At 42.4% G+C, this 22996-nt stretch overlaps 3 protein-coding genes across 9 annotated transcripts in view; 1 reads left to right on the top strand and 2 right to left on the bottom strand.

The window, feature by feature from the left end:
• Positions 1-22996, bottom strand: part of LOC117147526 (neurobeachin) — a 163096-nt gene that overhangs the window by 66370 nt on the left and 73730 nt on the right. The window lies entirely within an intron of this gene.
• LOC117147530 (histone H3.v1) lies at positions 87-22592 on the bottom strand. Of its 2 annotated transcripts, none has more exons than XR_004459847.1 (2): positions 10120-13945; positions 87-158 (listed from the first exon to the last, which is right to left on the bottom strand). XR_004459847.1 is itself a non-coding variant. In XM_033314459.1 (2 exons), exon 2 carries the CDS (start codon positions 11667-11669, stop codon positions 10404-10406), a length of 1266 nt encoding a protein of 421 aa, XP_033170350.1. In that variant the 5' UTR covers positions 11670-12035; positions 20958-22592; the 3' UTR covers positions 9996-10403. The 2 variants fall into 2 exon arrangements, 1 of the variants encoding a protein (XP_033170350.1); XM_033314459.1 differs by lacking the exon at positions 87-158 and adding an exon at positions 20958-22592 and having other exon boundaries at positions 9996-12035.
• LOC117147528 (trichohyalin) lies at positions 4120-6609 on the top strand. The gene is made up of 2 exons (XM_033314457.1): positions 4120-5326; positions 5418-6609. The coding sequence occupies exons 1-2, from the start codon at positions 4739-4741 to the stop codon at positions 6564-6566; spliced, it is 1737 nt and encodes a 578-aa protein (XP_033170348.1). The 5' UTR covers positions 4120-4738; the 3' UTR covers positions 6567-6609.

Raw genomic sequence — 22996 nt, 5'->3', positions numbered from 1 at the left:
TTTGTTTTTTCTTTCCTCTTTTTTTTGGGATGTATTTTAATTTATTAATTTCTTGTTGTTTTGTTATGTTTTGTCGTTTAATAGCACTCGAGTTGTTTGGTTTTTCTTGTCGTGTTTATTGTTTTTCTTAGTCTGTCTGTAGCGCACATCTTACTCAACTGCAAGTTAATTTGGTTTAACATTGATTTTGAGAATGTTCAAGAAAAACAAGATCCCACAAAAACCAAAAAAAAAAAAGCAAAACCAATCACACAAAAACTTTGCAATTTCATTTGCCAACGAGTAAATAATAACAAACTAGATTAAACAAGTAAAAAAAAATGTCAGGAGAAGAGAATAACATGGTTATCGGTCAACGGCAGGCGAAGAACTGAAGCTGCAGCAAAACAAGTGACCCACAAGTCACAACTACATTCCATATAAAATTTATAGCCAAGACGGAATAGGGGGAACAGCAAAATGAAGGCAGAGACGGAGAGAGAAAGAGAGGAAGGCTCTATGGGGACTATCAACAACCAGCAGAAAGTAGACAACGAAAACACCATCAAGAAATGAACAGAATGGGACAAGTAGAAATGAACTGCGAAATGCAAAATGTCATTGTGATGACTTTGTGGGCAGCATTTGGGCACTTTGTATACCGAAATATACGAGCATATTCCAGGAAGGCAACATGACACCAACGTGGAGCATCAGTCACGCCCCCAACTGCCATATTAGAACCCCAAGACCAAGCCCATGCCACCCCACCGACCCCTCGAGCTTTTGACCGCTGACTGGGGACTAATAAAATTCAAGTTAAATGGTTGTTAAAAATTTATAGCAGACGCCTCGGCTTCCGTGTGCCATTTCGAAGGCATTGGGAAAATAGCAACAGCAAGGCGCTTTTTTGTGAGGAGTGGGGAGTTGTGTTACGCAGAAGGTCGGGGATTCGCAGAGAGGTAGTCAAAAAGTTGACAGGGGGCCGCAAAAAATTTCAGGCAACCACCAACATCTAAGGTAGATATCAATACCAATAGAAAGCTAGATTTATGGCATGCGTTTTAATGCAATCAAAGGTTAAATGGCTTTATAAACACACCATACGTTTATTATTGCACATTTCCATATTAATTAATTAATTTCTTCGTGGATTTGATAGAAAAAAGAAGTGTTTCATATTAACTTTGAACAATATTTCTTCGAAATTCAAGTGGAAACATTTGTCGCCTGACCAAAGGCCTCATGCATACATACATATGTATATGTGTGAGTTTTTCTCTTCCCTACCATATATTTGCTACTTTTTGTTTGGTTTTCTAATTCCGTCGGCAGTTACAGTTGGAGAAAAATAAGCTACAGCTGCCTGACAGTCGGACAGCAGACTTGGTGCTCCGGTTCCTTTTGGCTTTGGCCATAGCTTCTCCCATAGCTTTTCCCACAGCACTGACTTTGGCTTTGGCTTTGCCAGCCGGCCGTCATCCGTTGGCTCTTCCGCTTCCATGGATCCTGGGCGCTCGGAGCGTAATTTATCTGCTGGAGGAGCAGTTGTAAAAAGGGGGGAATTCCGCCTGTCAACAGGAGTCCTACGTTTCGAGTCCTCCTTGGCCATGGGTGAAATTTATGCAAACCGACGTATGGCCAACAGGATGAGCGAGTGGAGCCTGAGATATATGTCCCCCCCCTCCACAATTCAACAAAGAGGGGAGCTCAAAAAGAGAGATGGAGAGAGGGAGGTGACGAGGGGGATGCTCAGTGTATTAACTGCAGCTAAATCAAACTTTTGAGCCCAGTTATGAATTATTTGCCATTGTTCAGCAGGCGAAACGTTCCTTTGTCGCTGACTTTGTCCCTTTTTGGCAGCAAGCCCGATGGTTTTCCTTTACCTTTTCCCTCTCCACACTCTCCACACCAGCCCGCTCCATTTACCAGCGTGGAAGGACACTGCGATCCACCTGCCGAGTCATCCGAACCTCCCCCCAAGTCAATTTGAGCAACATTTTGCCGCAGCTCTGGTTATACAAACAAGATTCCACATTCCGCTTCTGGGCTCTCGTTTTCTTCGAAGGGTTTCCCATCGCTTTCCCTGCCTTTCTTATTTTTCTGTCTAGCTGTGATGATTTGCCATTTGGGGCAGGGACCGTCCTAGAGGCACGTAAATTGAGTGGCCGGAGCCAAAAGGTTCTGGAACCTGAAGTAAACAAAAAAAAAAAAAAAAATCTAGCAAAAATTAAGTGAAAATAATAAACCTTTCGCACACACAAATTTCCTGCTTCTGGGGGTGACTGGGTAGGGGAAAAGGCAAATGCTGTAGGGTAAGCAAAAGGGCATTACACACACGTTGACCAACGGATGTCCTGCTGCCTGATGGCATTACAGTTAATTAAAGGTGAACCGATGGCCACAGACTCCTGCCATCCAGCACAGTGGGTTCAAGAGTCCAGTAAATTGGATTTAATTACAATATATGTATATTGTGACATTCATTATTTATCGTGAAAGTTTTTTTCGGATATAGATGTGTACCGATGGCTTGCAAATAACTTTTCGATTGCAATCGATGTTTGCACATCTTGCATTTGCCACCCTAAAAGGTAGTGATTTTATATGACTTTCACGATTAAATGCCCAAGGAATCATTCCCAGTGGACCGGAAATTATCCCATGGTGACTGTGCGCATGTGAGCGGAGGTCCACTGGTGTGTGTTTAAAAATTGTGATGCTGCTGCTGCTGCAGCTGTGTGTGTGTGTGTGTGTGTGCTAGTGTGTGTGGGGGCCATGGCAAACTGGAAACTTTGCAAATGAATGGCAAGGCATTGGAAATAATGAGCCGTATTTACATTTCAAAGCGCTCGCACAGAGCGAGAGCTGTAAAAGTTTTTAGCCTCCCCAACGGACTACGGGTCAAAATCAGTTACGGAACTCGGAAATGGAGAAGGATTGCGAGAAAAGAGGAATAAACCCACGGAGGCTGTAGTTGTAGTGGTAGTGGTAGCAGTAGCATTGCACACGCACACGCACAAGCACACAGATGGAGCCGGGTAAATCTCCTCCAGAGTTGTGGGGAGTAAATTGCGAAAGCTTTCGGTGGCAGGATTGCATACAATTTGTTTTATGGCCATGGCGTGCACATTAAACGCGCACTTAATCACACGCAATGGGCGTGGTCGGTGGGTAGTCCGCCCACCGTTGCCGTCGTCGTCTACGGCGACAAATCAAATTGATTTCGCTTTTCTGGCTGGCTTGCCCAAATTTTTACGCCCCCTTTTGCCCCTTTTTGTTGTGCTGTTTTGCGCCTTATTAAATCACTTTTATTGCCATTGAAATGTGAGAAAAGTTTTGCGGAGACGATGCTGCCCCCGCCCCGCCCCCTTTTCGTATGTATAGTACGTAATATGATTGTTAGCCGCTTACCAAAAAATAATTCATATTTATGGCAAAAACTTCACGCTCAGCCCGATGCGAGAAACATCGGTGTTATTGATGTCTGGCGAACAGGAGTGTATTTCGGGCGGAGCCCATGGGCGATGTGGTCGCTGTTGGTTGTCCATGGTGAAGCAACCATTTTGGCCCACGGCTACCACACCATCTCATCGGGATCTCGAGTATTGGGTATTGGGTGTCGAGCATCGGAGCAGATGGAGGATGGCTCTTTGTGCCACCGACAACACGAGCACCACCACACAAATAGACAAGACAAACACTAGGGGCTGGATATTGAGTCAATTCGGTTCCGTTTCGGTTTCGGTTTCGAATTCTGTTCCAGCATTCGTCATGTGACGACTCAGCTTGAACTTGGTCAGTATCGAGTGCACAAAAGACTCGGCTAGTTAAGTTATACACACATATACCAAAATACCGAAAAATAACTGCGATGTTATAGTCATGCTTAAAACCCGGTTATATATATTTGAACTATATATTACTCCATTATCCTTTTTTTTTCTGGTGAGACCTAATCTACAGGCAATGGCGAGGTTTTCACAAAAAATATATATATATATATATAAAAAAAAGTAACCACCGACCCCTATATTCAGGCACTGCGTTTCAGCGAGGCGTGTAATTAAATTTTCATGCCACCTACCTGGTGGCTGGATTTCGAAGGGAGTGGAGGCGGTGGGGCAGGCGGGCCATGGGCGTGGCACATACAAAGAATGCAAATTGTCGGGGCTATTCCAAAATGCAAGCATCAACGCCTTCGAATGCAAGCAAAGCAGGCGGAAGTAAATGCAGCAGCAGCAGCAGCAGCAGCAGCAGCAGCCTTTCCCTTTTTCCCCAACTAGCTTTCCATATTTCCACTCCCCACAGTTTTCCTCTCACCTGCCACTCGACAAAAACGACACTCAAGTGGTCAGGTGTTAACAAGTAGAAGCAGCGTACACGAGCATGTTTAATTTTGGGATACTCAAATGCATTAAAGGAACTCTATGAACTCTGCTTAAAGCACAGAAAGATTCAAAATGGTCATGTGAGCCTGCATTCCCAGCAAATACCCTGTAATTGTAATGCCCTCCCCAGCAAGCTTTGAACCCATGTAGGTTTAACCTGCCAGATTCGATTGGATAAACAAACGAAACATACGACACAAGCAAACAAAACAAGAGCCTCCGAGCAATAACACAAACAGACGCCAACAACTCAACATAGGAACAAACCAAACAGCTAAGCGAGAAATCTGCTATTGCGATTGCCACCCCACCCCTCTGGCCATCAGCAATTTGAAGCGCGATATACATATAGAATATAATACGCCAAGATGCCGATGGTGATGCCATGTCGTTCGCGAGCTGCCATGAAGCTGCACGCGGACTGCTATGATCGACTAAAGAAGCCGATTTATCTGGAAACGCCACCATTATCGACGGTCGACGAGGAGCCACTATGTGGCGTACGCCGTGATAGACCCGTGAAGCCCAAGGTCCAGAGGCGACCATTGCCGCCGGGCACACGGCTACCGAATCCAGTGACCATGCCGGGACAGAAGATGGCGGTGGGTGGCGGTAAGGCGCCACCGCGAGCCCGCAAATACGACGGTGCCAAGGCCACGTTCTTTCACATCAAGGGCCAATCGTGGGAATCAAAGGGCTATGCGGAGCTCTCGCAGTGCGAGTTGGATCGCATGAGGGCCTCGAGGCCGCGGACCACCGAGGAGCGTCGCGCGGAACAGGATCGCCGGATGGAGGAGCAGCAATATCACACAGCCGAAGCGGAACGTATGCGCAACTATTTCCACGACATTGACGAGCAGCGCAGGGAGAAGGAACGCGAGGCGCAGAAGAGGGACGATGACGAGGCCGATGAGGATGTCAACGAGGATCGGCGGGTGGAGGCCAAACGATTGCAGGTAGTTTTTGGTTTGACCATTATGGTAACCATCATTATGGCAATAGGATAACCAATAGATTGAAATCGATTATCCTACCCACCCATTGTAGGTACTCCACCGCGCCCTGGATGCCAAATACGAGTCAGATGTGCGAGTGAAGGATGCAACGCGTGCGATATCCGAGGCCAAATGCAGTGCCATGTGGACGGCTCAGATTCAGGAAAGGAAGCTCCTCAATCGCATTCAACTGGATCACGACGAGGAGATGGCCCGCAAGAATCGCGACTACAACAATGCCAAATGGGGCACGGTGGAGCAGCAAGATCAGGCCGAAGAGGAGAGGCGCAAGCAATTTGGCAACGCAGTCCGAGAGCAAATCAGTGATCGCGAAAAGCTGCGTTTCATGGCCCAGGATCGCCTGCGTCTGGAGGCGCGAGACTTGCGTGCCGCCGTCGATGAGTATAAAAAGGCTGAATTGGCAGAGGGCGAGATGAAGTCGCGCCGTAAGCTGGCCTACCGCGATGAATTGAATAAGTACACGAAATTGCATCGCAATTTCGTACGGATGATGTGCGAGCAGGATCAAAGGGATGAGAACAGGGCGTACGAGTATCTAAAGCTCAAGGAGCAGCAATTGAGACAACAGCGAGCGGAACGCGAGGCCATCGCGGCGGACGAGAAACGCAAGCGGGATGTCCTCTTTGCAGTGGGCCAAAAGATTCTCGATGCCAAGGATAATCGCGAGGAGATGCATTTCCTGGCGGAACACGAACGCCTCGAACGGAAGTACAGAGAAAACGAACGCAAGGCAGCCGAAAAGGAGCGCAAAATGGCCGCCGAACTCAAGCGGGCCAATTTGGAGCAAATGGAGCATCTCAGCCAGATGAAGGCCTGCTACTACGTGCAGCGGGAACGCGAACTGAAGGAGATGATCGAATATCGAAAGAAGCACGAGGAGCAAATGAAGCGCGAGGCCGAGGAGCAGGCCACCAAGAAGGCCTGTCTGCGCTCCAGTGTCTCCTGCCAAATCGAGGAGCGGGAGAAGGCCCGTCGCCGCGAACTGGAGGACGAGCACTTGGCCTTCGAAAGGGAGAGGGCAGCCGAGGCGCAGCGGCAAAAGGAAATCGATACGGTGATCACGGTCAAACTGGATGATCTGCAGAAGCGCGGATGTCTGCCCAATTTGGCGGTGCAATCGCTGAAGGGTCGTGTCGCCAATGCTGGCAACAAGAAGAAGCTGGGCGCTGAATTCACTTAGATAGTTATATTTTGTAAGAAACCACACATAGACAGACAGAGCAGCACACACACACACTCGCACACTCCCACACACACATGAACATGAACTCAAGTTGACAATGGCATAGATGATGACTTTTCGAGCTTGGCGGAATTAAAACTTGCAGCACATATAAAATGCACATAATGTATGTATGTAATGTGTGTATGTATTTCAGCCACCCTGTGTGGTGGCAACTTTTCCGTGTATTCCTCGCCTTTTTGTTTGCTGTCAATTCAACAAGTTAAAATTGCAGACCGCAGACAGAAGGATACATAGACTATGTATATACATAGACTATATTATTAAGCCGCAGTTGATAGAGCACACAAAGTTTTTTCTATCGCCACGCTCACTCTTCACATGAATTAAATATGCACGGCAGTCGGTGCAACTAAAAGTCAACTTTATCCTGTCGCATTTGCGGCTGCAAAAATAATTAGCCACACAAGTAATCAAAAACAATGGGTTGAAAGGCAGTGGTAGAACTGCTTTATTTAAGATAAATTATTAACTGGTTTATGATGCAGGAATATTCGCGCAGTTTTGCTGAATATCTCATATATTCGTATACTTTAATCAACAGATAAGGATAAAAACTAAGCGAAACACGCAGCCAAATCGGGTATAAATCACACAAGAGGCGCCACAGCCACGCCTTCTCGCACGAAGCTATCAATTTTGTAAAGTCAGAGAACAGAACGCTGAGATTAATTGAGTTGGATAAATTTCGACGGGCTAATACGTCTTTGGGAATTAACCCACGATAGATGAGTGGGGGTTAAAACGCGCACACACACACATACGCACTAGGATTAGGGTAAATTAAGTTGAGTTTAAGTAGAGCGTATTTGTTTCACTTAAATTTGCGAAATTAGCAAAATTAATTTCACTCGGACGGAAGACTATTGATTCAATTTTGTGAAATTTTCGCAAGGAAACAGGCACACGGGCACGAATGGGTTAAGCTGACCGTGACTGCATGGCTGTGGGTCATCCATCCATTCGCATAGCGGCGGTCGGCAGCGGGTTAATGATGCAGAAGAATATTGCCCTTGAATGAACCAGCGGCGAGCAGAAAGGCCGAGATGGATGTGTTTCTGGGTTAGCAGAAATGCCTCTCAATGGCTTAAATACTTGCCATGATGCAGCATTTATGGCAAATATTCACATACACATACACAGCACACACACACACACACGCGCACACACTCGCATATGTACCGCAACATACACACAATATAATTGCCAGTTCCTGCCTGTCGAACACAAAACAAAAATCATAGCATACTTTTCTGCGCGCTCAGTGCGAACTCACAGTTGTGGGCGAAATAATAGCGCACATTCAAATCACATGCTTAAGATTCTTTAAGCATTGAAGTAAAATTAGAAAAGCCTAAATTCAGAACCAGCTATATTCTATAGATACTATAGATATTCTCATCAATATTCCCATCTTGCGACCTATTATGTTGAACGCATGTGTACATATATTTGTTAAATGTGGAGTACATGTATATGCACACGCACACATACGTAGGCAATTGGAAAGAGGGTAGCTGTGTGTGCGAGTGTGTGCGTGTGTGCGTGTGTGCTTGGTAAAAACAAACAATAGTAAAACTGATTAAGTCGGGGAAAACCACATCAAGCTAAACGATGATGAAGAAAAGACCAAAAGATTACGAACGTTGAACGTTGAACGTTGAACGCTGAGCACAAAAGGGAGAGACAAATGGTTGAAAGCAGGGAAAAATGGGAGGAGGAGCAGGAGAAGAGGAGGGCATGGAGATGAGGAAGGACATGTGGGTAAAGTTAACTTGATGCGGGCCAAGGATAGACAAACACACATGGTCACTGGAGATGAAAACGAGGTCCAAGGAATAAAAGAATACAACAAGAAAATTCTACCACATATCGAATAATTGAAAGGATATATGTATGTATATACATACATATATGTGTGTATATGTACATACACTTATATAGGGCAGATAGGGAGTCTGCTGCGAAATTTGTAAGATATGATAGTAATGCTCTACAGCTCTTCCTCCTTTCTTTCCCTGCCTCCCCTTTCTCCATCACCTATTTGATTTTTTTTTTTTTTTTTTTTTCATTTCTCCTCCAACAATGACAGCAAAATTAGTCATTGTCCTCCGTCTTCAGCTCCCGTCATTTGCATATATGTGAGAGCGTCTGGCTGTGGCTGGGTCTATGTGTTTTGCTAGTCCTGACAATTATGTACAATTTACTTTGCATAACACTCGAAAGCAGAGGTTTAAAAGCCGGGCCGGCCAGGAATGAGGCGGAGACTGGGACGCCAGAGGACCTGGCCAAAGCCAACTAGTTAGCATATTTGTTGTTCCAGTCCCCCAAGTGGCTAAGACCCGGAGAATTCTCCCAGGATAAAAAAAGCCAGCAAAAAAGGGAAAAGCGAACAAAACGAAAAAAGCGAAGCAAGGAGAATTGCAGGGAGAAAAAGCAGAAACTGAAACTAGAAAAATTAAAGCGAAGTTAAACCAACAATCTAAACAAAAGTAAAAAGTTTCGAGAGGAGGACCAACCACATGGAAGGGCCAGAATTTTAAACTGTGCCCCTTCTCCTCCCCTCACTCTCTCTACGAGCGAGCGACATACACAAAAATCCGAACCCAAAAAGAGGAAGTATAAAATAAAAACCGAATAGAATAGAATAAAATATGCAAGAATCTGTATGTTTAAGTAGTTTTGGATGTAACCTTACTAGTACTCTGTGCACACCACACGTGTGCGATTGTGTTGAGTGACTTCGCAGCTGCAAAAAGTTGGGAATTATTAGAGCCGGGCTTAGCAATGCAGAGAGAGAAAAAACAGGTGACAAATTGACGGTGGCTTATGTGTGTGAGCGTGTATGTGTGTCCGAGCGAGAGCGAGAGAGAGATAAAGAGAGAGAAGTTGGAGTTGAGTTGGATTTTCGGGTGTTCGTATGTGGTGGACAATGAAGATAAAAAATCACGTGATTTACGTACAAAAAAAGTGGGCTGGTGCAAAAGTTCTTGTCCTGTTAGGTGAAAGTGGAAGAAATGTTGAGTTACGAAGGAAAAAAAAGAGTGCAGATTGGTGTGAAAAATATGACCACTTCTCTGAGCAAGTTTGGCTATTGTGGTATATCATTTTTTTCGATTATTTAGCGTGAGAGGCAACATTTTTTTATATAATTAGATTTAATCAATGTGAGATAGGACTAAGGTGAACAGTGCAAGCCGTAGACCAAACCAGTGGTGAAGGGTGAGGGGCATAAAGAACAGGTGAGAGCAACAGTGAATATAAGCAGGTGAGAAAACAAAAAGGCGAAAAATATAATAATGTTCGAGATATGCTGTGCGAAATATTTTTTGAAAAATTCTCATTGGCTTTTTTTTTTTTCTTCTATTTGTTGTGTCGGTTTTGGCTTTTTGGTTTGGGTTTTTTTTTTTTTTTTTTTTTTTCTTGTGTTTGACTTGGTTTCTTGTTTCTTTTCAGCTGGTTGGCTTATGGTTTTTAACTTTTTGCTAACCTTGTGTGGGGTGTTTCGCTTTGGGCAATTTTGTGATTTTGGTTGCATTTGGTTCGATTGTTGGTGAGCGGAATTTGAAAACTGATTTTGCATTTATTTCGATTTGATTTGGCTTCGATTTTTGATTTGGCGATTTTCGATTCTCGATTTTGATTGATTTTGTATTTTGGCCTCGGTATACATAGATATTGATCGATTGAAGTGCAATATGGTGAAGGGCTGTACAGGTATGAGAGCTGAGATATCGAATTGAGTTTTGAGTAGTGATCTGATCTGAATCTGAATTAGAACTTTTCCGATATGCTATAGATGCGCTTAACGCTAACGCACTTGCGTCGCAGTCGCTCGCACTCGATTTCCCTGAAGTCTGCGTGAGAATTGGCGCCCAACGACGTTGCCTGTCCCGAAATGCTGAGATGGTGGTGATGATGATGATGATGCTCCTGTCCGGTGGCGATGTCGTCAATGGCGATGTGATGAATCCTGGTTAGCTGTTGTCGTGTGGCGGCACAAATATCCGGCTCACTGGTTGCTCCTCCCACGTAGGGATGCTGCTCCTCGCGATCCTCCTGCTCTTCGTTCTGCTCCTCCTCCTCCTCCTCCTCCTCGTCGTCGTCCTCTTCTTCGGCTGGCGAATACTGTTGATCTTCGGATTCGGCAAGATCGTCCAAAGTCTCTGCCAAATACTGTATCTGCTCTTCCTCGCACTGGGGGCACTGTGGCTCTTCGATTGATTCTCTCGCCTGATACTTTATCGGTTGGGATCTCTGATTCTGACTTATAATCGCCCTCTTAAGCTCCACAAATAGTGGTGATGAGGGTTGCAGTTGCAGTGGTGGCACCACCACAGCCGGTTGTCCCGGCTGATCGAAGAGACTGGATGGTATCTCACCGCCAGATGGTAGGGGTTGACTTGTTATAACAGACGCTGCTCCCAGGACACTGTGATGATGGCCTGAACCGGCTCCAGCCTCCGGATGTATGCGATTATCCGAGTTGGTCGATGAGAACTTGGAGAGTAGCGATCTTGAGCTGACCTTGTTCTTCAGCTGCTGCTGCTGCAGATAGTAAAAGTCGCGCGGTAGGGAGTTTGTGGCATGCAACGGATCCTCCGGATCGTAGTAGCCCAAGGCGGCGGGACGAAACAGGCCAGGAGTGCTTAGCGAATGCTGTTGATTTTGATTGGACTGCGATTGGGACTGCGATTGAGATTGCGATTGCGATTGCGATTGCGATTCCTGATCGTATGAATCACTTATAACGCTGGCCGTGGAGGCGGTGGGCGTGGTCGTGCTGCCCAACGTCGACTGCGAACCGGCGGCAGCGGCCGCGGCGGCGGCGGCAGCGGCAAATTGAGCGCCTAGCAACGGCGTCAATCCCGCCAGGAACTGTTCCTGCTGCTGCTGCTGGCGCTGTTCGTCGAGTTCGCGGCGATAGGCTTCGATTTGATCGCTGGGCGATGGGGTATTACTGTGGATGCAGCCCTGAAAGAAATCCAATGCCTCGTACAGGATGAAACACAGGCCCAGGACGAGGAATGTCTCCATCATAAGCAGCAGCTGGTAGCCATTTAAATGTTTGCCGAGCGGAAACGGAACGAAACGGAACGGAACGGAAACGGAAACGGCTGGGCTAAGGCGAACGCAGATCGTAGCCAAACAAAACGTAACGAAACGGAACGGAAGTGAACGCGCGATACCGATTAAAACTGAACGGAAAAACCTTTTATACTCGATTTCAATTTCGTCTCTTGGCTTTCGCTTTATTTTCAACACTTTGGCACTTCATTTTCCCTCATTTGGCTTCTCTTTTGTGTCGGTGTTTTTTCTCGGCTTTTTGTTTTTTTTTTTTCTCTCTTTTTATCTTGTCTAGGGGTTTATCCTTGGCTGGAAGTGAAATTGAAACCGAAGCGGTTCCTTTGTTATTCAATGCAAATTAATTTCGAATTTGCTTGTCGTTTGTTTTGTCGGTTTTCTTTCGTCTTTTGCGCACTTTTCATTTGCATAAATTAAATACCTAATTTATATATATGTATATATATATATATCTCATTTTTGATTGATTTTAAGATTTTTAGGTGCTTTTGTAGTTGTATTTTAAGTAATAGACAGGCAAACGCACATACATTGACACATACACATACCAGTACATTTACGTTCATATATGTATATATACAAAATTCTTATATAGAGTATATACTATAAATAATTATTTACAGCAGATCTGGCCGCAGCAGAAAAGCAGATAGTGGACCAAAGTTCTAGCTTCGTTTTTTGTTTTTTATGTTTATTGTGCTGTGTGCGTGTGTGTGAAAAGTTTGCAATGGCATTTTTGGCATCGGTGTGAGTGTGTCGAAATTTCGAATTCATAAAAGAAACATAAAACTCGAGACCCCGAGGGAGTGTCAGCTCCATAGAACAGCTCGTAAAGCCCTCAAAAATAAATGGCAAGGAGCAACTTTTTAAACCAATGATAAGGGACGACAGTAAAAATGTCTGCAATGCTCGAAACTCTCTCTTTTAAAGCTTAGCTTTTGCCTTAAAAATCCGATGAATTATTGAAGATATCCAATGGAAACTCGGCTCACTCGACTCGACTCGACTCTGTTCGCTTCCCAATTCTCAATTCAATCGATAAGTTACCCCAAAGAGCCAATTCAAACTGTCTGGCAACTGAATGTGCATAAATGTGAGTTATTTCATACTCAAGCTCATGTCTTATTCATGGTGAAATTTGAGTTTGGAGTAAGAAGAAATATGCTTGTTTATGCATTGAACATGTTGCACTATTTGTGCAAGGATATTGTTGGGCTTTGCCCCAGATCACTCTGTGAAACTGTTTGCATTCGAGATTTTGTTGCACTTTTAATGGTCAAAACATCAAATATATTCGAATGCGTTTTATTTTGTTTGCCAGTTGCCAGTTGAATGGTTTTTGGACTCCCCGCTGTCATTATTATAACGATTACTATTGGGATTGTCGGACGACTGTTATGCAATTGAAATATTTCGAAATATTTCGCATATTTGATAAGCTGACAGCCATGAAAATTGAATGGACATCAACTCCAATGTAAACAACTTCATTGGCTAACGCAAAGTGCCCGTTCCCGTGCCCATGCCCATGCCCTTTTGCGAGGTTAAAGTTTCAATTGAATCTGTTCAATATAACTTCGATGAATATTTACGGGCATTTAACTGACATCAAAGTCGTAATAATCATAAAAATCAACGAAAAGTGTACGAATAATAATCATAAAAACATTTTCGTGTGGTTTTACTCTGCTACCCCTTTTTCCTTTTTTTTTTTTTTGGTTTTTTTTTTTTGAGACCGACAGTGGGGCAATGATGCGGAAAAGGGCAAAACAGGAGTCAGGTTCGCAATCTCATCCTATTTTTTTTTTCTTTTTTTTTTCGTTTCTAACCCCCAGTAATATACCGTGACCAATCCCCTATCCGAAAATTCCGGGCTCCCATCAAAATGCACAACGTGTCGTTATTTATGCCCAACCCCGTTCTTAAATCCTCTTTCTAACCACTTGGGCTTAACCCTTAGCATGACAAAGCGGGCTCCGGGTCCCAAATGGACCCCCAAAGCGGAGGAGGACAAAACACAGGAGAATGCATAAGCCGCGAAACGAATTGAGGCGGCCAAACAGGATATACGAAATAAAGGAGTTTATTTAAGGCATGACACAGAAAGAAATGGCTTTTAACTTTGCCAATTTTTCCTAACCCCGACCGGGTTAACAACTTAAATCTTAATAAATCATTAGTTACAAAACTGAAAAGAAAGAAAATTCAATAGAGTTATTAATAACAAATAAAACAAATTAAGCACCGTAATCTATGACAGATTTATTATCACAAAAAAAGCTGCACAAATTAAAAGCTCAACTTTGAACAGTAAAAAACTCACAACTAATGAATACCCGCCAATAAAATTAAGGAAGACAGAGAGGAGGGATTATGCAGCAGCAAAATTCCTTCGGCTCAATTTGCTAAAAGAGAACTTTTTCGCCCGATTTGTTTTGATTTCTGATGTCGAGGCACTCTCTAATTAAATTTTTAATGTGTGTCTGTTGGGGGTATAAGAAAGATGGGAAAAAAAGGAAAAACTTTTCCGGCTGCTGCTTGGAAAACTTCAAACAAATTCCAAGTAATTGCACATTGAAATTGACAGGGACAGGGACAGGGATAGCAGCATAGAGGGAGAAAGAGAGTCCAGAAGAGTGGGACGGAGACGGCTGTACAAGGGTAAGACAGAGACGAGGCACAAAAGTGCAGTCTGTGGGCCAAGTTAAGGGCACATTGTTATGCCCACGTTCAACTTTACATGGCCCATAGTCAGTGCAAAGTTAGTCGCCAGCAGCAAAAACAACAAGATGCTAACGAGGGACGTACATAAATATGTAGAAAGTGCGAGAGAGAGAGAGATGTCCGTGAGTGAGAGGGAGAGAGTGAGAGAGAGGGATGGGAAATGAGTGCTGCTTGAACGAGTGCAGCTTAAAATTGTTATCAACAATTTAATCATTGAAAACCATTAAAAAGCAAACAACAAGAAACTTTCCCTTCTCCCCGTTTTTCCGTGATTTTTCCAACAGTTTTTCCTCAATTTTTCCCCCCTTTTTTTTTGTTGTTGCTTTAATTGCTGTGCACAATGCAGCTGTGATTATGGTCACCAGATGTGAGGAAGCGAGACAACAGAAGCGCAAAAGAGAGAGAGAGATAGAGGGGAGAGACACGAGATCCATTAATTTCATTTCGCTATTTTTCTCAAATGTCTTTTTTTTGCGTTTTGTTTTTTTTTTATATATAAAATTAAATTCCACAGTTTGTGCAATTTTTCCTACGTGGCCTTTAATTAGAAAAAGAAGGAAACGGCTGGCAGAGGGTTGCCATTACATCTGCGTCAGTCATTTGTTTTCGTCACACACGAGTTCATGTCATGGTCAACACATGCAAAGACAACAAACAAAATGAAAATGCGGAAAAGCCGACAATTGAAGAAAGACGCACTCTAAATTCTCTAGGTGCAAAAAAAAAAAAAATCAACTAATTTCTAGCTGTTCTGCTACCATAACGCTAAACTTTTCTTTAATTTGCTTTAAGCAATGAATTTGCTTTTAATTTTTGAAACTAATAACTGCAGTTTTCCAAACCTAGTGTGCCCCTTTTTCCTTATTTTATATAAATTCCCCAGCAGTTGGTTGAGATTATTGTAGAGCCTGCCCCTGTGGACACTCTGCATTGAAGGTTATATATTTCAACGGCAACTGTCACGCTGCTGGAATTCAGCTACAGCATTTTTCTTGGCTGCCGTTGTTGTTGACTGTTGGAGGCACTTCATTGTGTGGCCAAAAAAGGGGTGATGGGGGGCTAGTAGTCGGCAAAAGGGCTGGCAGCAAAAGTAAACCAACATAAGTGTTGCGTCGTTCGTTCGTTTTATTGTTGTGTGTTGTGGAAACCGGATGCAGCAGCACATGGACCGAGGCTCGGACCTCAGCAGGTCATGTTAACTAACCTCCTTTTGGAACCCCTGACCCACCCACCCCACCAACCAACCAACCAGTTGGAGTCCTGCACCTTCTGCTGCTGCTGCTGTAGCATCCCCTTTAGTTTTGTCCTTGCGCCGCCTGACAGCCTGTGCAACATAAATTTTTAAAACGCTTGCCACTGCGGCTTGTCAACTGCAGCAACCTTGCCCTTGTTGCTTGCCACGCCCTCGAAAGCGACCGCCGCCCCCAAAGGGGCAGCAATTGTGTGACAATTTTAAAACAATTACATACAACAAAACAAACTCAATGAGCAGCACACAAACGAACATATACATAAATCGAGCAGCCAAACGTAGAGAGAGAAACAGGGGGCACTAGTTCCAGTGGCCGAGTTAACAATTTGTGCAATCCGCATACACGAGCTGACCGCAAAAACCAACGGAAACATGAGATCATTATGCCACGCACTCCGCGGTCGACATCATGAGTACATATCCAGCATATCTCTGATGAATTGGGTTGGTCATTCGAATGGGATGCATCGAGTGTCAATTAACTCAATCAAATTAACCAGCACAGTTAAATTAACTCGGGTATGTCATTAATAAAAATCATGTCGTAACATCAAGTTGCATAGTCAATGTTTTAAAATTGGTATATAAAGTATCTGAACTATAAAATAAATGCAGTAAGAATATACATCGCAGGGCATTACATTCTTGGCATTCTTGCATATCAAAGAGAAAAGATGGTCTGTATTTTAGAAAAATCACATGTGACAAGCTCTGCTGATCTTTAATCATGAGACTACTCCCCGAAGAGCCACGCCGCCGAAAAACCAACCGAAAACCACTTCCATTCCAGCACTTCTTCTTCATCTCGTGCCATCTGCATATCCGTGGTGCAAACTTTTGAAGTTTGTTTTCGTTCAATTTGCTGAGCAAACAACTGAACCATTAAGAACATCTTCAGCGGCAGACGAGCGAGTTCATCTGGAAGTGGAAGTGGATAAGGATGTGGATGTGGATGTGGAAGTAGAAGCCCGCGGCTGACGAGGATTTGCAGACTGTGGTCGGGAGTTGCAAAATAATTAACCAAAAATTAAAGCGACTGAGCTTAAAGTTCAACGAATTTCTGAATTTCTGCATGCATGTTGCACTGAACCGACTCTTCTGTGTACCACATACATATTATATCCTTTTGCATTCAAATTCCTTTCCATGCTATTTTTAATATGCAAAGTATGCATATATGGATTTTATTTTATTTCCCATCGCCCCGGCACATGATGTTTGCTTTCAGTTTCGCATCGAAGAATGCCTTTTGTGAGGAGGGGCCTTGCTCGGTGGTTGCCTGCCAGTCAGGCAGAGTCTGAACCGCTTGTATTCTTCGAACCTTTTTTATTTTTCTTTTTTTTTTTTTCTTTCCTTCAGATGGTCATTAAAAATATGAAATTTTATGGGGGAACATACCCACACACACACTGGGCACACCACTCAATGGAACACTTAAATGAATTACAGTTCTCAGCTGGGTTTTTGCATATATTTTTTTTTTATATTTTGTTCATCGAAATCTGTTCGAATTGAATGTCTGGCTGACTGGATGGCAGGACGAAGCAGATTGGAATATGTTTTTGCCCGATTCGTGGGCGCCCATAATCCCGGGGAGAGACAAACCGACATTGGACCTTGGCACTCCTCGTTTGCATTCTTCTTTTCACTGTCATTTTGCTGGAAATCTGGCCTTTTACTGGCCAAAGAAGGAATCCCTTTAATTTGTATACTTTCAAATATAATTGTTTTCACCAGCCTGATTTTATCGCTGTATTCTGTTTGAATACGAATATCTATCATATGTGTGCCTGAAGATAATATTAATGTTGTTATATAAAAGCAAAATATCGATGACATTTTTTCGAGGAAATAATAGTTGGAAGCAATCCAATTACCAATTTCCCCTTCCAATTGTCAGCACACAAACCTATCGATGATAAGCACCGGGTATCTGACACAAAACAACAATAATGGAATGAATTTGAACTCCCACATGGCCACGCCCCCTTACAGTCACACACGCACACGTGCACGCACACTCACACTCACACACACGCTGACAGAGAGAGAGAGACACATACAAACACCATTCAATGTCAGATGGCTAGGAGGTTGGCTGCATTATTTGACGGCCATTGAAAAAGTTTGCCACAAATGAAATGGCCCAAAGGAGCTGTCAAATCCGCTGCGTTATAACATTTACTATGAGTCTGCTGGGGCGTAGAAAGAAGGGGGTCACAAGGGTTATGGGTGAAAGGGCAAGCAGACAAAGCGACGAGCAAAAGTTGCACAAAAATTGACAAAACATAAATAAAATATGGCGCAAACAATAAGGAAGATTTTCGGATGGCATTTTTGGAGTTGGGGAGCAAAGGACATGTGACACAAACAGATGCCAGGTGGAAATTTTTCGGGGCACAAAGGAGTGGGTATCCAGTCACAGTAACGTTAATATCACCCGATAAGTATTGACACAAGTGGTGGAGTGGAAGAGTGCCGACAAACAAACAAACAAACAAATAAACGAAATGATGAAAGAGCGCCTGGCGGCAGGGTTGCCATCGTTATGTAAGTGCCAGCCAACTGCCAGAGTTGCCATCGTTATATATATCCAATTGCCATTTTACAATGATGACGTAATTGATTTTTAAGCAAATACAAATACACTTTGTCAGTGAAAAGAGAAAAGGGCAGAGTGGGGCAAGAAGAGCGGAATAAGAAAAGATTTCCAAATAAATAAAGCGAAACGTGCAAACATCGATGACGACGAGTGCTTGTTGAAAACCTTAGCCTAGAACCCCTCACAAAAAAAAGGGGAAAAACGGAGAGGAAAGCCTCGAGTATATCAAGTAAAAAGCAAAGAAAGAAAACGAAGCTGTGGGCTGGGGTTGCTACACCTCCAAGAGGAGCTACAAGCTCCAAGAAACGTGCCACGAATGCAGGTGAAACTCAGGTGTACGTGTGTGGGTATGGCTGTGTGTGTGTGCAGCCACTTTTGAGTGCTTGCACAACGGGCACGACTTTTCTTTATTTACACTTGCTTCTTACATCAACATACACACTTACTCACTCACTTGCAAAAATACAAAAAAAAAAAAGAGAAAAACCCGAAAAAGGCGAAAATCATCACTTGAAAAAAACCGCCGTATAGAATTCTATTACAAAAAAAAGAATAAAAATAAGTTCTTAAACGGCTATCATTAAGTTTTTGCCTATTTAAATACTTTACTAACTCAACACTTTATTTTCAACTTCTAAAGAGTTGAAACCCATTTTTGGTAAATTCAAGCGCATCACATGAAAACCTTTTGTCACAGTGATTCAAAAAGAGAAATCCTGACAAAATTCTTGAGTGCAATAAAGAGCGAGTGGAACTTACCCCGTGATTTCAACTCTTTATAAAGTGTGCTACCCCAACCATAATCCAAACACCTTCCAACGAAAAGGAAGAAATTATCTGGAACGGTTCAAGGGTCAAGCCAGAGTCCCAAAAAAAAAAAAATAAGGAAAGAGAAGAACTTTGAACTTGAGTTGGGTCATTGGGAGCTAATTTGTGCTTAAGACCTAGAGCTAGCTTCAATAGCTAAGATTTTTCCGACGAAATAAATGTTATCATACATTTCAGCTGTCCAGGGGTCTAATCAAACGATTAAAAGTTAATTGAATGTACTTATTTATTATTGCCACGCCATCGCCAAACATGTGTGTAATTGAATATTGAACATTTAAAGCCAAAAAGCTTAAGCCAACAACTTCTGCCTTGAAGCTGTGCTCGTGCATAGCATGCTCTATATAATTCTATATATATGTATACATACATATATTTATCTAAATATATATATATATATGTATATGTACGTGAGTGTTTCGTATATGTGTATGTGCTCTGGTGCAAAAGCTTAGATTAGTCATTTGCATCTGTCACAACCAAATACCCGCAAGTCCATTGCCCCTCATTAAAGAACATAAATCCACTTTCGAAATGGACTCCATTGATTGGAGCTGCAGCGACAATAGCAACAATAACCCCACAGCAACAGGAACAGCCACAAAGCAACAACAACAACAACAACAACAACAACAACATCCATCCATAAACAATTAGTCGAACAAAAGGTTTTGCAGTCTGGGGCTATTGAATGAGTTAAATTCACTTGGGTGCTCAATCAAAATTGTTGCAGCCATAAATGGTGTTTGCCCACAGTGATGATGATTCCGGGTTAAAGTCCAAAACCCCGCAATTGTATGGACAAGCCCGATTTAATTATGTCCACCAGTTCGGTGCAATTCGATGATGAGCCGTCTGATGTGCCGTCCCCAGTTAAATAATAATAATAATCAAAACTTAAGCCCACAAATGCATTTAGATTGAAAGGAATTTTAAGATTGAAGCTAGATATGTGAAATTACGAAATATTTGCACAGCAAAAGGAATAAAAATCATTTGATCATGATCTAATAAATTTAAAACTCTTAAGTTGTATAATAACTGAAGGAAATAATTGGTAGAATTAAAAGAATAATTCTACAAATTGAAGTTGACCAAACGAAGGAAAAATAGTACGTAGCACTTTCTACGCCGCACAGGAAAATCGGAAAATTACGGAAGAACGAAAAGAAGAGCCTGTTTAATGAATATCTTATCGATGATGAAACTGAACATGAAGACAATGATTGCGATGATGATTTCGTTGACACACACAAATACAAATATCTGGCACACACACACACACACATACACACACACTGGTTGTTGTTGTTGCTGTTGGTGTTTATGTGCTTGTTTTTATTGCAATTGTTATCGCTCTGCTTCTTGTTCATATTCCCCAATCCCATTTTCCGGACTTTTCTTTAGCTCATTTCGCTGCTTTTGCTCTTTTTTGTTTGTAATATATTTTATTGTTGTTTTTATGCTTCAGCAAACACACACACACGCACACACAAGCAAAGAAAACAACAAATAAATACACGCACACACACGCATACGTCTTTCATTTATTAGCATTTGTTTACATTTTTCTTATTCATGTACATAGATTTTGTATCTTGATTTTTTTTTTGTTTCACTTAGCACACGGCAAAGAACAATAAAAAAATATTTAAAAAAATTTTAAGCGATGCGAATAAAAAATATTCATATTATATCTGATTGGCTTCTTCTTTTTCTAACACTCTTTTTTGGGCGCGCGTTTTGGTCTGGTTATGTTTTTAATAATTGATATCTTCACGAATTTGTATAAATGTATACATTTTGAAATTCATTCAAGTTAATTATAGTTAATTACTTTTAATTTTTGATTTCCCATGTGTTGTTTGGTAAGACTACCTAAGTTTATCTAACTCCTTTCGCTTCTTTGCTGCATTTGCCGCTTGTTCTAATTCGTCTTTATTTCTCTTTTTTTAATGGTATTATTATTACTTTATTTTCGCCAAATATTTATGGTTTTTTATTTTTGATATTCGTTGATTTGCGTTATTTCTTCGTTATCTTTGTTGTTGTTTTTTGGTTGGGGTGTTTGTTTTTTGTTGTTTGTTTGTATTTTTTCTGTTAACCGTGCTCGACGACCGCTTTACGCCCGTATAGAAAACAGACTGCGGCGGCCAGCAGCGAGATTTATCCCATGAAGATAAGTGCTGCAGACGAGCGTTCGTTTTGCCGAGCAGAAACGAGCACGCACACTAACGCACAAGTAACACTCACACACACACAAGCACGCACACACACAAACACATACGGAGAGATGGCGGGCAACATTGTGTTGTTGTGCTTTCTGTTCCATTTTCTTTTTTGCAAACAGTCAGCATCCGCCTTGTGTGCCTATATGTATGTGTGTGTGCGTATATGTATGCATGCTTGTGTGCACTAATACCAATGTCGCGAGGAAAGCCGAATGGCATTTGCATCGGAAAATCTCTTCTTCGGCATTTCATCTCTTGCTCTCGAACTCTCTATGTTTTTCCTCGCCTCTTTGCAACGCTGTGGTGAAAAAGGAAAAGCTCTGGTGTTTTGATTAGGTGAAAATCGCTGGAAAATCGCGATAGACTAAGCATTGCGATCACGTTTAGCCGGCTTAATAGCGCTTTTGCGATTTCCCGAGATATGTACAAAGTTGTTTTTGGAAAGAAACAAACTATATATAAATCAACTTTTTGCTACTTTTTTTTTCGAGTTATGCCTTAAGAATTATATCATATGTGAATCATTATATCATATTAAAGTATTAAACCAATTAAATTTCTTTTTTTTTTTATTTATTTATTTTGCATTCCCTAGCTAGTACTTTAGATTCAAAAGTTTAAAACCATTTAAAACAATCGCATAAGCCGAAAACAAAACAAACCCCTCGCCCTACGTTTTTAAAATCGTTCTCTTCGGTCATCACGCTCTCTTAAGTCGCTCTCTTATTGGCATCAAGTATGGTGGGTTCTAAATTCTCTTGTAGGAGAGTGAAAAGCTCTATCTGAAGCTAGGCTTTTCGTCGATTTCCTTACTTTTTCAGGAGATGAACTGCAACAGTTACAACAGTTGAGCGCAAATCGAGAAAAAGAGATTCACCTAATGATGGCAGACTAATGGGTGGCTGGGTGGTTTAATGGGTATTTCGAGTGGCAGTCATTAAGCACAAATAAGATGCTGTGCGTGCCTCTGTGTGTGTGTGTGTCTACCAGTAGTGTGTTGGTGTGCGTGAGGCACTGCTGGACACACAGCTAATTCGAACGAAATTAGGCAAACATTTAATGAAGCAATTAGCAAAATGCCCTTTTGCTCCGTTATATCCTTTAGTTTGCCAAACTTCCGGCACTTCCGGTGCACGAACTTACCTCAAAAAATTATACATTTCCGCAAAAAAATAAATAAACAAGACCCCCTACACATATTCATAGATTTCCCCGGGTGAAGAAACCGCATGGAACATCAAAGAGGATTTCACTTTTGCACATCAATGTGTTCTTTTTCTGGCCAAGGAAAATTGCGTTTACTCACCTGAAAAGAAACAGAGTGGGAAAAAAAAACGTTAGATGGGTCGCAAAAAGTTTCCTTATTTTACACATATACTTTTACTGAAATATATATATTTATATAAAACGTTTTACTTATATTTGCCTCATTTTTTTTCTTTGCAGACAAGACCTTTGCCCACTTACAATTCAAAAGGTGAAAAGGAGGGGAAAAGTGAGGGCAGCTTTGACATGAGTAAAGTGCAAAATTCTGTTGCATACTTTTTTGGGCCTCGAGTGTTGGGAATTTGCAGCACAAATTGTTTTGGGCAAAAAGTAAGTGAATTTCACTAGTGAAACATAATCCTTGAGGTTAAGCAGTGAG

Source organism: Drosophila mauritiana, chromosome X, assembly GCF_004382145.1.
Source record: "Drosophila mauritiana strain mau12 chromosome X, ASM438214v1, whole genome shotgun sequence".
In the NCBI taxonomy this organism is placed as follows: Eukaryota; Metazoa; Arthropoda; class Insecta; order Diptera; family Drosophilidae; genus Drosophila; species Drosophila mauritiana.
The sequence above is the reverse complement of the archived record's forward strand: the minus strand, read 5'-3'. Positions and strand labels throughout refer to the sequence as shown.

Excerpts from the sequence above, each read along its gene's own strand:
- LOC117147528 (XM_033314457.1), top strand. The coding sequence starts at position 4,739 with ATGCCGATGGTGATGCCATGTCGTTCGCGAGCTGCCATGAAGCTGCAC. Across the intron at positions 5,327-5,417 it reads TGGAGGCCAAACGATTGCAG|GTACTCCACCGCGCCCTGGA; the intron begins GTAGTTTTTGGT and ends CACCCATTGTAG.
- LOC117147530 (XM_033314459.1), bottom strand. The coding sequence starts at position 11,669 with ATGATGGAGACATTCCTCGTCCTGGGCCTGTGTTTCATCCTGTACGAG.